Below are 15,117 nucleotides of genomic sequence, written 5' to 3'. Positions count from 1 at the left end.
AGCCGTCACTGAAAGGGGGGGGGCTGAACCTTTTTGCTTTATTTTAAAATTACTTCGATTTTATTTGAAGTCATAATACGTACAAAATGTTGCAACTATATCAAAATGAAACAAGTCATTTTATCATTCGCATCTACTCATCCCCTTTGTGTTGACACTCACGTCTCATCTTTAGAATCGCAATCGTTGTAGAGTTTTCAATAGAATCCGAATAGAATTGCTTTAGTTGCTGATGAAACGTAATACCCTATTTCAAAGCGCCAAAATTACACATTTGATTTATTTATTTGGCTAACGCGTCGGGAATCATGATTGATGCCGAACACACCGCACGGGTTAGTTGGTTTGAAGTAGTTCCATATTTTCCCACTAGATGGTAGCATCAGCTGAGCCAGTGTGAGACATGAAGGGAACAGCAGACAGTATGAATGTTTTTGCTTGGTCGGTTGGTAAAGAGTGAGCTTTGTCTGGTGCAAAGGCATCAAAACTATCGAGTTATTATCAAACTCACAAAATGAACCTCTGCCAGGAAAATCTGTTATTACGGGACCTCTAAATTAGTGCTCTTCTGCAAGGATTCACTTTCGTACGTAAGGTAAGTTCGCTATTGATTTTGGTTTGTCATCTGGTTTCCTAGACAGAGGGAGTGTTTTTGCCGCACAACAGTTGTTACGGGTTATTCAAAAGCATCCACCACGTTAAAAATTTTGGTGTCCAAAATGCTCAATGAAGAATTACTGCTACTGTAAAATTGCGACAGAATCCGCAATTCAAATATTTTGGATACAAAGCTCTCGATCTAAAAAGATAAGAACTAAGAATCAGTTCTGTCTGCAGTTGATTTGCTTTTGACCGGCACATGAAAATGTACGGACATTCATGAGATTTTTTCACGTGATTTGACAAAAAATAGCATTAAAAATGCACATTCATTCTCTTCTGACTATCGTTTCATATGTTTTGCTTTCTTTTCAGCTTCAAATATCTATGAACACTTCGAAATTATTTTTGTACAATTTGTTTGACAAATCAACCAACAAAATATAATACGTAACTTTAAAGGTGTTATTTTGGCTAGATTATAATTTGTTTTTTTTAATGCTCTTTTACTGTTCGCTGGTAATTATCATATGCGATTATCTTATTTGGTACAAATTGTTTATTTTACATAACGTTCCATCAATTTGCAAAGTAAAACCGCCTTGTAAATTTCCAGCAATTGAAGAATGAGTCTACACCCTAACATGCAAATCTCATGAGGGGAGGGGGTGGAGTGGCAGTCGTAGTGCTACTGACCCACAATTTCGTCCGTAAATGTGGTCGGTGAGACGCGCAACTAAAGCGCCCTGCAATCTGATTTAAAAGTTGAATGCTTCTGCGGCGCCGACTGGTCAAAATTATTGGGGGGGGGGGGGGGGCTCTGATCACTGAAAAAAAAAATAATGACTGTATCACTCCCTCCCTTTTTTAAGTTTTGGCCTCAGTGATCGGAATCTCGTAAAAGCTTATGAATTCCTCAAATATATTAAAATTTTTATTTACAGTTCGAATGCAAAATGCCAATTGTTCACGGATGGATATGTCACAAGTTTCGTCATCCATAATAACAAAATATTCCCTACTTTTAATATGTGCTACCACGGATCGCAAAACAGATCTTTCTAATATATCAATTATCTCGTTCTGAAAGTCATGTGAGAGCCATTTGTAGCCCGAACGTCCCATCCCTACCCTAGTTCATGCACATCTTTTAAAACTATTTTTAGTAAAAATGTTAACAATACTCATAATTATATAGTAATAAGTCATGTGTTTTGCTGTCCCTGGTCATAGCCCCCCCCCCCCCCCCAAAGTTGATGGTTTAGCGGTCTCAGCCCCCAAAGATGATGGTCTACAACATTTCCTATTTAAAGTTAAGTTCATGTGGCACAATTCAGAGTACACTTTACAAGAGAAGCAAAATAATACATTAGATCCTCTTAAGCAAAATTATTTGGGGGGCTCTGCCCTCACATCGTTAACATTTGGGGGGCTCGAGTCCTCAAGCCCCATGGAGTCGGCGCCTATGCTTGTGGTAAAAATGCAATGATGTCATGTTGTGGCGCTGTAAATCGTTTTGGAACGTATAAGAATTTTCTTGATTTGTGGTTCTTTCAGTCTTGCAAATTATAGCCGAAATTGCAGAATTAACGTAGGCAACAAGCGATTTCTTATATTTCCATTCGTATTTTCAGCGTTCCCTGTCTTCATTTCCGTTGCAATTTGAAGTCATGAAGCAACCAAAGGCGTATTTAGAGGATTGGTCTTCCGGGCCCGGACCCCTCCCCCCAAAATAGTTGGCATGATCTGAAATAAACGAATTACTTGTATGTCGTTCGTTCCTTAATAAGGAATTTATTTGCACCGAACGTAAACGAGTGGGATGAATCAGTTTTGTATTCACATTGTGTACAAAAGTTAATGGACAATAGTTATAATGATAAAAGCAAAAAAACATTCAGGGATTTCATCTCCAGGAAATAACAAACTTTTTGTTTTCTTATAAATCTTCCATTTTCTATAATTTTAGTTTCCTTCGTAGAATTGCATTTTTCTGTGCTGTACAAATTTTTGTGGTCTTAATTAGAAATAAGCTAGACAATGAATGTCTCCGGTTATATCGCTATTTTTATGTCATCTCTTTTATTTTTCTTGTTCTTGAATGTTTGTTTTAAGACCACTTCATGCGCAGATAACGTAATTGGGACTGGACCTACAGTTTTAAAGTTAGATTCTAACCACTATGGGCCTCCACCGTGTATCAAACCCGAAACCCCTTGATGACAAGGTGACAACGTTACCACTACGCCATCGAGGAGGGCAAAAAACGTTTCCATGCCATAACAGTAATTACAATAACAATATATAATGAATAAAAATATTACTAACAATAGCATGCCCATTAGGTCTATTATAAATAATTTATTATTATTTGCGAGAGGGCGCAAGGACCCCTCCCGAAATATATTTCTTAAGATACGTGGAGCAACCATGTTGACGAACTTGAAGTCCAAGATTTTGTCATCATTTTTCCAAGTTGGAAACTTGGGCCAATGGTTGTTATGCATTGCCGTCCCCGAATCACAAAATACGGATGTCATGATTTATTGACTTTTAAGTTCTTGTTTTTAAAATTCGCTATTCATATGAGTGCAATGAAATGTTGGCCATTAGGCCTTGGGGCAGCTTAAAAGAAAGAAAGGGGGGAGCCTCCCCGCTCTAAATGAAATAGTAAATACATCATTGCTGGTTCATTATTTCGAATGTATTGGACTTTCACATAAAAATAGTTAATACTGATTCTAATTCGTTCAATACTTTAAATTGGATCTTAAATAGATCGACGAAACGATTTTTTTAAGGACAAAAAAGAAATCAAGACCTGAAGTCATGTCACGACTTGGAGTAAGCAACGTCCGGCTATAGCACTCTAATGAGGGTGTGGAAACAACAATCCTCTCCCCTAAGCCTCTTCCGTTGTTCATTTTCTTTTTGGGCTATCGTGTGTGCGATGCGTTATTTTTCACACATGCGTTTTATATCACAAATATTGGCAAATTCTTTAGTTCTTCAAAGGCTTTGCGTCTTGAAGGTCTGATGATGTAAGTTGTGATACACTATAGGAAAAATCTTTCTGAAGGTCACTTATTACAGCGCTTTACAAAGCGGGGGCCAAAGCGTACGTACAGTCACCGGCAATGAAAATGCCTAGATCATGAGATGCTCGTTTCCCTGCAAAGCGTTGTGTGTGTTGCCTAATTCTACGGCGGTGGTAGAAGTTGCCATTGAAAATTTCCTATTAAAATCCACTTATCGCCTAGATTTAGCAACACACATAATGCCTTGCAGAAAAGCAAATATTTCAGGATCTAGGGATCCCATTTTTATTGCCGGTGACTGTACGTGTGTGGCGGAGGGCGAGGTAATGAAGAAAGACATAAACATATTTTGTATTAATTCACAAATGTCAAATATGTGTTCGGGAAAGGCACACAAGTCACAAACTGGAATTTTCTGTTCCTTTCATTTAACTCACACCGAATCAATTAAATAGAATATTATAAGAATAATTCTATATTTGCCATGTGTAAAGATTCTAGACATGATCCAACATTGTATATCATATCTGCAATGTTTGCTATTAAAAGAATAAACGCAAATAACTGTTTGTTGTAAAATTGCTTTTTCCCGAACAGCCTAGAAATGTAGTACATTGTTTGAATTTTTCATTTGATTTCATCGACAACAGTTACTGAATTAGGTTTGTGTGTGTGCGTGGTGTAAATAGAAGATAATGCCTTTTGCACACTCCTGTTCACATAAAGTAGAACATTTTATGGGATTGAACAGTTGAAATTTGTGCCACTTTATGTGAACATGAGTGTACGTTGAACGGATTTGCCAGCCTTGTTTATTTTTATTTTTTCCGGCAAAGAGCTTTGTCCAGAATTTATTGTTTGACTTCCTCGCCAGCCATCTGCACAGAGTTTGCGTAACTATAATTCGCTGTGTAGGATGACACCCGGTGCATCGGCATTTCACCTGCTGGAATTGCATAAGGCAAAGTTTCCACGATACGGATGGCCGACAGACCGTGCAGATGCGAATATCCCCTGCATAAGAATGTGACCCGCATCCCCAGTTTCAGATTTTCCGTAAAAAGAAGGAAATTGGATGTAGGAAAGCTTCTACCGTAGATGAATTATTTATCGACACTGTCGTTTCCGCGCTTTCCAGTGTTACCCGGCACGTGTAGATCGAGATTGATATCTACGTGAAAGCTGTTGGTTGTTGCCAGAAAAGCCAATATCAAAGGAAGATAGCGATCTGCCGCTGTTACTATTACATTGGGAAGACAGTGGGCTCGGATTAAGGCATTCTAATCCACACGGCTACTTAAAAATCGTTATGTAGTAATGGTTCGGATCACACACTGAACCTTAAGTTCAGCCCTGATTATTATAGCTTATCTGAGCAGAAAGTGGATTTATGTAAAATATTCAACGTGCGCATTGTTCGGGAGTAGCTCATCGTGTGCAAAATGTTACGTTAATTTATGTTCCACGCAAGCTAGAAAGGACATTTTTACCAAAGCATTTTTACCTAGGTATGTACGTAAGACAGCATGCACGGGTAAAAATGCAGAAATAGCGCCATGATGGAAAGGCGGGGGGGGGGGGGCGCAGTATTCCTGGTGGCATTTTCCCTTCATCCAAAACCAAATCACAAATACAACTTTCAATAGTGTTCATCAGGTCCGGATTAAGGTGGGTGCTATTGATGCTGCAGCATTAGGCCCATTCCTGAAATAGGACCACCAGATGAAAACAGACGAGAATTTTCCGAAAGCTGAACAGTTTTATTTTACTATATTAACCTGAAAATAGAACTTAGAATGAAATTTGGAGTTCCAATTTCGGACGCCTAGACACAGCGATACTTGTTATACAGTTACTATTATTCTTTGCGCTGTAACGTAACTATAACGTCGTTGTTTATTGTTCACCGAAGATTTCAAGCATCAGGCCCAATTTCGTCTTAATTCTGCTCTGGTGTTCATCATTAATAAAACAATTTATTAATTAAATCGAGTTATAAAGTTTGGAACCTGGTTGACTTGGTAGAATAGTGTATTCTAATATTAATTTTTTTTAGCTTCCTTTTATGTAAAAACCTTCATTGCTTACCTTTTTCCCACACTACGTAAAAAATCAAATGCACAGACTTTTTATCGCCTACAACAATTTCTGGCGACGCCCATGTCAATGAGCAATCGCTTCAATATATTCGCGGGCTGAGATCGTTTATTTTCATGTTCCAAGGCGCCAAACGCTGGGCACGGAACCAAACGAGAATGTGAGACATCCCATGTGCCCAGCTATTGTAAGTGCAACCGCGTAGTTTGCTCCCTCTCGTTATTGTAAACACAGAGTTTGTTAGATCCTCTTGAGTTCGTGGGGAAGAATTAGGCTTTTATTTTTAAAACTTACTTTTGTGTGCCCTCGTTACACATTGATTACACAATGAGTGTAAAATGCTTACTAAACCAGTGGGAAAAGTTTGAACCCGTTAAACCCTCCCCTTATGTAGAAGGGAGATTATTTCCGGAACATCTTTGGCTGTTATGCATTTGAAGCATCGGAACGAGTCACAACTCTCGAAGCAGCCAATGAACCAAGCGAGCCGCTGACTTCATCTCAACCCAGAACCTATCGCTAAGCCCCTTGCTCAGGTTCTACACGCCCACTAGGCTCGCTAGACAGATTCGCGCAGTTCGTTGGAGATGTTCCGAAAGTAATTCGACCATACGACCATGAGCATAGTGTTTCATTTTTTGGGCCAGTGGTAGTTTTTCCAGTAAATCTCGAATAATACCTGGCAAGGCGTGGTCAAAGGCCCATGATGCAGGAGGGAAAAATATTATCTTTAGCAAAGCACTGCAGGATGTTGCAAGAAATTTACAACTAAGGTACATCTTCAGTGATGCCAACTTAATATGGGCCTGTGGGGCTCGAGCTCACCCAAGAAATTGCCTGTTGTTATATTTTATTTTAGAAATAAAGTTCCAGCGCGAAAGAAACCAGAATGTATAATCACTACACATTTAAAGGATTCTCACAACTTAATTACTGAGTGTTGCCAAAATATTTCATTATTTGTTACATCTCAAATACGATACTTTTCCTTGTCCTATATTACGATTATTTAAACTACCCGTAGTCGCAACGTTGTTAGGAAAGAAAGGGGAAAATGGCATAACCAGGATTAGGATCTGTAGCAACTAAAAAAAATAGGCAATCAAAAAAACACCGAAAAATTCAAAATAGGCACTAAAATTGAGAAGCATCCACTGATTCTTTAAAAATCATTTTCCCAATTTGCACTAAAAAAGCAGTGCACTATGAGTTCCTGTCAGAAGGTAAAGTTCCCCGTGGATATAGCACCGTGCCAAAAAGGCACATTTTAGGGGATGTGGGGGTAGGTCCCCCAACACATTTTGGTGATCATGTGATCAGCGCCATGGTCCGACCGCCTTTGCCCCCCAGTGTTGCCCACAGGTACCCATTGATTTGAGGCTGGGTGAGCCCCGGATCCGCTTTATGCGGAGACAAGGCCGGAAGAATTCCAACCTTAGATCACCCACCCTAGGCTGTTTTCCTTCTGGCCAAGGAACAAAGGCATTTTCGGACAAACCCTCAGCCTACTTATGACATACATACGTATATTATTGCATAAAGTTATAAAACAAATGTCAGAGTTCAGCCCACCCAATGTTTATCAAAAGTTGGCGCTGCTGTACTTCTCTACAACAAAAATAATTCCAATCGTTTTTGTACTAACACCATGCAGGGTAAGATGCATTTTTTCCAAATTAGCCTGTAAGTACTCCATTCAGTCTGTACTAGCTGAATGTGTCTGCTTTCTCTTAGCTCCTGTTGTCCCCTATCCTCTCAACCCTACGTGTAAAAAAGTGACTGTATGTAACTGAAATAGCACAAGATGCGTGCAACGATAAACTTTTTTAATTGATGTCTGTCCGAAGATTTATTTCGTAACCATTGTTTGCATTAGCACGTTAGGTACATAGCATGAACGCTTGATGATTCTTATCACCACTGTTTGTCCCCTACATCACCTAGTCCTGGCGTTTATGTTGACCACGTCACATAACTGGAAAGCTTGTCTAAATGACCTGCTTCTGGGAACGTCAAATCGTTCCGCCTGGTTTCTAAAAATATATTTTCAGAACCATATTACTGCACTATCTTTCATGCTAATTTACAAAGTTTAAAAGAGGAAGACAAAACAAGTTTAGGCGCATTAATGCGTAACTTAGAAATGCTGAATGCAGTGGCGGATTAAAGCCCTGTTAGCTGTCGTCCGGCAGATCAATTGAACGGTTCTTTTGCGGAGGGTCAAGGGGTTTCGTGTTTGATTCCCTCGCGGACAGGCAATACCGAACAAGGGATAGGTAGGGAATAATTTTACCCGCCCTCCGTGGCGCAGTGGTTAGCACAGCGCGGTACGATGCCAGAGGTCCCGAGTTCGAATCCCGGCCTTTTGTGAGTGTCCTTTCATAACTCATCCTCATCTTCCTTATTAGCCAAAAGTGGCAGAGAAGCGAAGTAAACGAAACCAATTAATCGGTGAATTGGAATTTTTTGTTGTCCGAAATAGAACATGCCAATGAAAATCGGCAATTACTAAATACATTTAATAATACTGGCCAGACAAAACTAAAATATTTTCCTTTACATCCAGTCGTCAACTAATTTAAACCATTTTTTTTATTTGTCAACAAGCGTAGACATAATCGAACTAATACTTTCTATGAATATCCCATAATTTATTTATTAACATTAAATTTCAAGGGTACATATTAATTAACGTATAAAGTTTTAAAAATTAGAAAGATATTTACAAATTAAATTATTGGGATTTACCGGGCCGCGAGCTCACGAAGTTTGAGAACCACTGCTCTACAGGGGATTATTATAACTCAAAGCAAGAAGGAATATTCCATTGAGGTTATGTTACAGTTCTGGCAAATTACTTTTACTATACATTGGTGTGGCTTGCATAATTGAAAGTCATGCGATGAGCAAAAAAAAAAAAAGTTACGCGTTTCTCGTATACTGTACTGTTAAGTATTTGTGTGAGCGAGAGAGCATGACCGAAAGAAATTAATTTATCCTTGTCTCGTACGGAATTGGATTCGCAAAATGAAAGTTTTGAAACTGAGTTTGTCACAGGATTATGGAAAAGCTGATTTCCCACTGGACGCTGCCTTTCGAGGAATTCTAGACTTACAAATACATTGTGTTCTACACTTTGCCAGATAATTTTCTGCTACTCTGGAGACTGAATGTTCAACAATCTTTCCTACCCCTTGCCTCTTTCTCAATTTTCTGTCTTTTCTCTCTGTGTATGCGTCTTTCTCTCCCCTCTTTTCTCTCTCTTTCTCTTTCCACAAATCTGTTTCCCTGGGTCTTTCTCTCTCTTTGTTCCCCGTTTTATCTTTCCCTTTCTGTGTCCCTATGTCTTTCTCTCTTTCATTCTCCCCCGTTCTCTCTGTGCTTCTTCCCCCTCTTTCTCCCTCTATCTTTTCTCCTCTTTTTCTTTCTCTCTCCTTTTCTCTCGCTCTCTCTCTTCCTCTACCTTTTTCGGCCGGCCCCCGTGGCGGAGTGTTTAGCACATCGCGCTACGACACCAGGGGTCCCGGGTTCGAATTCTGGCCTAGACATGGATGTTTGTAAGTGTCCATTCATCAATTTAATCATATCATCACTCATCCCCATCTTCGCAAATTAGCCAAAAGTGACACAAAAGTGAAGTAATATAGAGGAAATCAATCAATCCATCTTTCTCTCTTTCACCCTATCTGTCTCCTTATGTCCTTCTCTTTTTCCCCCGTTCTATCTTTCTATCTCACCCCCTCTCTGTGCTTATCTCCCTCTCTCTGTATTTTTCTCTGATGTCTCCTCTCTTCTTTTTCATTTCTCTCCACCTGTCTGGTAGTTTAGTTAGATTTTTCAAAATGATATCAATGTCTCGTATGAGGCCAATATAGTGTCTTGTCTCATCTCGATTTTACAGTGTGCTGTCGCGTTCTCGGTAACAATCCCTAATATAGTGCTCTAAGTAGAAATTCCCAGCTGAGGGGGTTGCTTGGTCTAGTGAGGGGAGATGTTTGTATGGATCAACATGGACACAATGCAATAGGCAAAAATGATGGGGTGCGGTGTTTATGCAAATTATGCTAGCTGGGAGAGGGATGTTTCTTGGAAAACTTTCTTAACTGTGGGGGTCACAGCCATCTTGAATCTTGCATTACGTAGAAGAAAGGAAATGAATATTTATTTATTTCATTAATTACTGTCCTCGACAGAGGTAAAAGCTCCAATTACAGGCAGATAAGCATACACTTATATTGTTTTTTACACAATAAATATGGCAATTTGCATCTCGTTCTATAAACAGACGTTTTACTGCAACTTTTACTAATTGCATACTTCTCTTATTTGCAGGTCGGCGTCTCGAGGCAAGATGTCTACGTGGCGTAATGGAAATACGTATTTAAGAAGATTGTCCGCCTGAAGGTCAATTTAAATGGGTGCCAACAACAATTCGACCAACATTTCGTGATCAAACTGCATTTAGTTAATAGGACAAAATGGCGCCTGTTCTACCATAGTTGCTAAAGTGCTGGCACATCCAAAAAGAAATCAAGAGCTTACAAATTCCTTTTCCTAATCACAACCCTCACAAGAACTGCCCTCATGCCGTTCCCGCTAGTCAGTGCCTTGACTGCTCCGCTTTTGGAAGGCAGCGGTGAGAGCGATCCTCTGTGGAGTGGAGGGAACATGGACAATTACACTTTTACACCGTTGACTTCTACGGCAGCAAACACCGCTGTAAACGAAGACGACGATCTGCCTCCGGATTGGCAGGACAGAATACGCAATGTGTCGTTTGTGAGCTCGATGTTCGGTGTGCATTACTGTACTGAGTGGGGTCCAGTGAACCACGTTTACTTCCAGTTGGCGAATACTTTCTTCTTCCTGTCGTACTTGGCACCCAATGGAATGTATGGCATTTTGTACTTGCGATGTACTTTGCTTGTCGGTTGTGCTTTTTTTGCCCTGTGGGGGTGGTCCGTTCACTGTTCGTTTGACGCTTTTTTGTGGAATGCAAACTTTGTGGGGATCAATTTTATTCACGTGTGCGTTCTCTTGTACTATCTCAGACCGGTCAAATTCTCAAGGGAGGTGGAAGAGGTAAGTGCATTGAAATTTTGTAATTTTCTTATGTGTTAATTACTACTGTTTATGTCTCATCTTTAATTGAATAACGAGATAACCTAAATTTCGCATAGTGAAATGTATGTGGTTCAGATGTTACGGTGGTCAGGTAATTTTTAGAACACCGTACCAAAGTCTCGAACGAGATCGTTATGGCAACTCAATTTCAGTTTCGTCTTGGTTTTACAGAGGCCTGTCGCGTTCTTGGTCTCGACAAGTCGAAATGTCTGGTCGCCTTCTCGTCTTTGTATTTTCAAGTCCGTCTCGGTACCATGCCTGTAAGTAAATATCGGAATCCATATTTCACTATTTCTTTCTCCCCCCTCTCCCCCTGCGGGTAGACAGACTCCAGATTGTAGGACCCCTGTTTCTCGAGCTGCAAGTATGCGATGATGGAATTGGATGACAACGTGGTGACTGAAGGACCTCGTGCACTGAGACGCGGGGAAACATGGAAAAATCCGGCAACAGAACTTCTGTCGTCTGCTTCTATTCAAATCAAAAGGTGTAACGCTTGCTACAGGGGAACGTGCGGAACCGAAGCACAGAATTTCCGGCTAGAAGTCTGCATGTTATCTTGAGGGTTATCGCCCACTGAGACGCCGGAAGCGATACTGTTTCGTTCTGTTGCCGCGCTTCCGCCGTCTCAGTGCGCGTCAAGCTTGAAAAATGTAGGCTACTTATATCCATACGCTATAACCGAGATTCGAACATGGGAGATGTGCTTTTTGAAGCGCTCTCCTTTATTGCAGATAACTGCTCGGCAATGTAAAGAGCAGCAGAAAAAAAAAAATAGTATTGGCACGGAGAGAAATTTGCATAATTCACCAGTGTTGAATTGATGGTGAATATGAAATAAAAATGTAATTCCTTGTCGGTGAATGGGACGTTTGATCCATCGCAATTAACCAGAAAGTCTCGTTTGAGCTCCTGCCTCTTCGTTAATGGAGAATTGATCGCAGCGATACAATCGAAAACCTGTCATTGCTCGTTAATGGAAAAATGATTGATCGACATGAAAGCCCTTCATTTTCGAAATTAGGATTTGCTAGTTTATTTCATTAGCTTACAGGAGATATAAATGTTTCATTTGAGTGTGTTTGAATATTTAAATACTGTACACCTTATGCACGTTTGGAGCCGCAGTGGTCTAGTCTAGTCTGACTGCCCCGCGGGAGACCCGGGACGGTTGATCTAAGGCTCTGCGACTCACCCAGCCTAAGTTATGCTTCATGGCATGGTGCAAAGTGCACGGGGAACTTTACCTACCTTTACTTTTTATGCACATTTAGGCTAATCGAGACTGGACCTACACTTTAAAGTGATTCCGATGGAGATGGTGTCGAACCGGTCCGTGGGATATTGACAACCAGGGTGTACTACGCGGAAGTGAGGGTCAGATTAATCGTAGCTTAAAATCAAGTAGCTAATATAGGAAAAGAAGAATTGAACCTAATTTTTTTGTTCTATTTGAGCAACGGTTAACTAGGCACGTCAAATTGAGCTGCAATTATTCATAAACATTTGTCTAATTGGTGCACGAGTAATCGTACAAAATCCTATACATCTACGTGCAAATGAGCAGTTCAACATTTTTCTTGTACTTGGACAACCACGTTCGCCTTTGCGAGTTATCCATCCATCAACCAAATTTATTGCGAGAAATACAGGTAGCCGATATGAGAGGAGGTTGGCAGGAGATGTCACTTTTATTGCAGCCATTCGTCATTTTTACAACCTCAATTTTTTCACAAGCGCAGACACTAGATTTCCGCGATCTGCGTTAACTTGCCTTTTGCCAGAGCTGCGTTTGGAGGAATCTTGCTAGCCAGTATCTCGTTCTCTCGCGTTCGTCCAAGCGTCGTCCGGGATGACCTTTGTTTGCGAGGTTCGTAAAACTAATCCCGAGGGACCTCTTTATGCAGTAACAAATGCTTAAAAGTCAGGAGTCAACATTTTTAGGCCGGAGAGCCCCGCCTACAATCAATCACCAGGTTTCGAGCTCGCTCCCTCATGGAGCCGGGGACCAGAGAAAGCCAGGCTAAATGTGTGCCGGAGATATGTTGATCGATAGGAAGGATGATTAAGGAACACGACTTCTCGGCGGAAAATTTGCTTCCGAAACTGCCGTGGCGTTATCAGAGAACGTCAGCGTGACGTCGATTTTAATATTCAGTGAATTTTGGTGCCTCAAGAGGACGTAAGGGTTTGTTGCTAAGATAAACCTACTTTACAATATTAAGGTAAAACTCTATATCTGGAATCTCTGGAGGAAGATCGCGCAGAAGAATAAGAAGGAGGTGGGTGGAGCGAAGCAGTACACGTTGGTAGAAACAGCTGGGAGCTGCAGTCGCTTTCCTCCCCCTCCACGCAATCCTGTTACCTCGCACGTGTTCATTGGTCGAGCCCTCTCGAGTGCGCAGAGACTTGCTTTCGTTCGCTCGCTCGCTCCAGAGATTCCCGGGACAGCAGATTCGTTTAAAAGATTCTGATATACTGACTGACGGTTCGAGATTCTCTTGGGAAACCGAATGGTAGAGTTTGAAGTTCTCTTGGTGAACCGAATGGGTGAGTTCGAGGTTCTCTTGGTGAACCGAATGGGTGAGTTCGAGGTTCCCCTGGTGAACCGAATGGGTGAGTTCGAGGTTCTCCTGGTGAACCGAATGGGTGAGTTCGAGGTTCTCTTGGTGAACCGAATGGGTGAGTTCGAGGTTCCCCTGGTGAACCGAATGGGTGAGTTCGAGGTTCTCCTGGTGAACCGAATGGGCGAGTTCGAGGTTCTCTTGGTGAACCGAATGGGTGAGTTCGAGGTTCTCTAGATGAACCGAATGGATGAGTTCGAGGTTCTCTTGGTGAACCGAATATGAGGGTTCGAGGTTCTCTTGGGGAATCGAATGGGTGAGTTCGAGGTTCTCTTGGGGAATCGAATGGGTGAGTTCGAGGTTCACTTGGGGAATCGAATGGATGAGTTCGAAGTTCACTTGGGGAATCGAATGGGTGAGTTCGAGGTTCTCTTGGGGAATCGAATGGGTGAGTTCGAGGTTCACTTGGGGAATCGAATGGATGAGTTCGAGGTTCACTTGGGGAATCGAATGGATGAGTTCGAGGTTCACTTGGGGAATCGAATGGGTGAGTTCGAGGTTCACTTGGGGAATCGAATGGGTGAGTTCGAGGTTCTCTTGGGGAACGGAATCGGAGGGTACGAGGTTCTCTTGCGGAACGGAATCGGAGGGTTCGAGGTTGTCTTGGGGAATCGAATGGGTGAGTTCGAGGTTCTCTTGGGGAATCGAATTGGTGAGTTCGAGGTTCTCTTGGGGAATCGAATTGGTGAGTTCGAGGTTCTCTTGGGGAATCGAATTGGTGAGTTCGAGGTTCTCTTGGGGATTCGAATGGGTGAGTTCGAGGTTCTCTTGGGGATTCGAATGGGTGAGTTGGAGGTTCTCTTGGGGAATCGAATGGGTGAGTTCGAGCTTCTCTTGGGGAATCGAATGGGTGAGTTCGAGGTTCTCTTGGGGAACGGAATCGGAGGGTACGAGGTTCTCTTGCGGAACGGAATCGGAGGGTTCGAGGTTGTCTTGGGAAACCGAATCGGAGGGTTCGAGGTTGTCTTGGGAACCGAATCGGAGGGTTCGAGGTTGTCTTGGGGAACAATCGGAGGCTTGGAGGTTCAGTGTACACGCTAAGAGTGTAATACTCAGGATGGAATTAGAAGAAAAGCTATGTCATACCATTCTGTACAAGATACCATCTACAGTACCAGTATTTTACAGAAACCAACCCAATAAATCGTGTATGCTTCGAGCCTACGCAGGCCCGTAGCTAAAGGGAGGGGGGGGGGGCAACTGCAACGTAACAAAGACACTTATTAATTTTGTGATTTATTAAGATCTATGGGGTTCCGTATAATGTCGTACCAGGGTTGGGGGGGGGGATTTCCTTCCAGATTCAGATTTCTGAAAATGTTCGCAATTTTCAGTATCTAGAACAGTTGTCACATTTTGAGTAGTCTTATATTAAAGGTGCCTAAAGTGTTCGGATGTTTTTCTTGGATGTGTTGCTATGAACTTGGAACTGCTTTGTTTTCCAAGTCTACCTTTTGGTAATAGTGATTCATGTGGTAGAGAGAGGGAGTGGATATTTGATTTTTGTTACTTAGCGTTGCTTTTCTGCCACTTCTAGCTAATTGTAACAATGAGTGATGACGTAAAATTGATGAAGAGACTCTCATAAACAGTGCCGCAACCACAGGGCAAGAGTCTCTCCTTTGAAGGAAATA

At 41.5% G+C, this 15,117-nt stretch overlaps 1 protein-coding gene across 7 annotated transcripts in view; it reads left to right on the top strand.

The window, feature by feature from the left end:
• The first annotated feature begins 405 nt into the window (after positions 1 to 405).
• The window catches only part of bves (popeye domain cAMP effector bves), a 217,248-nt gene continuing 202,536 nt past the window's right edge, over positions 406 to 15,117 (top strand). For all 7 annotated transcript variants that reach the window (XR_014441781.1, XM_083123927.1, XM_083123926.1 and 4 more), the window contains exons 1-2: positions 406 to 595; positions 10,068 to 10,817. Coding sequence is in view for 6 of the 7 variants with exons in the window: in XM_083123927.1 (XP_082980053.1) it covers positions 10,320 to 10,817 (498 nt within the window). In the remaining variant the exon portion in view is untranslated. The remainder of the gene's footprint in view (positions 596 to 10,067; positions 10,818 to 15,117) is intronic.

This window comes from Lepisma saccharinum, chromosome 6, assembly GCF_977018435.1.
Source record: "Lepisma saccharinum chromosome 6, izLepSacc3.1, whole genome shotgun sequence".
Taxonomy (NCBI): Eukaryota; Metazoa; Arthropoda; class Insecta; order Zygentoma; family Lepismatidae; genus Lepisma; species Lepisma saccharinum.
This window is presented reverse-complemented; position numbering and strand designations above follow the sequence as displayed.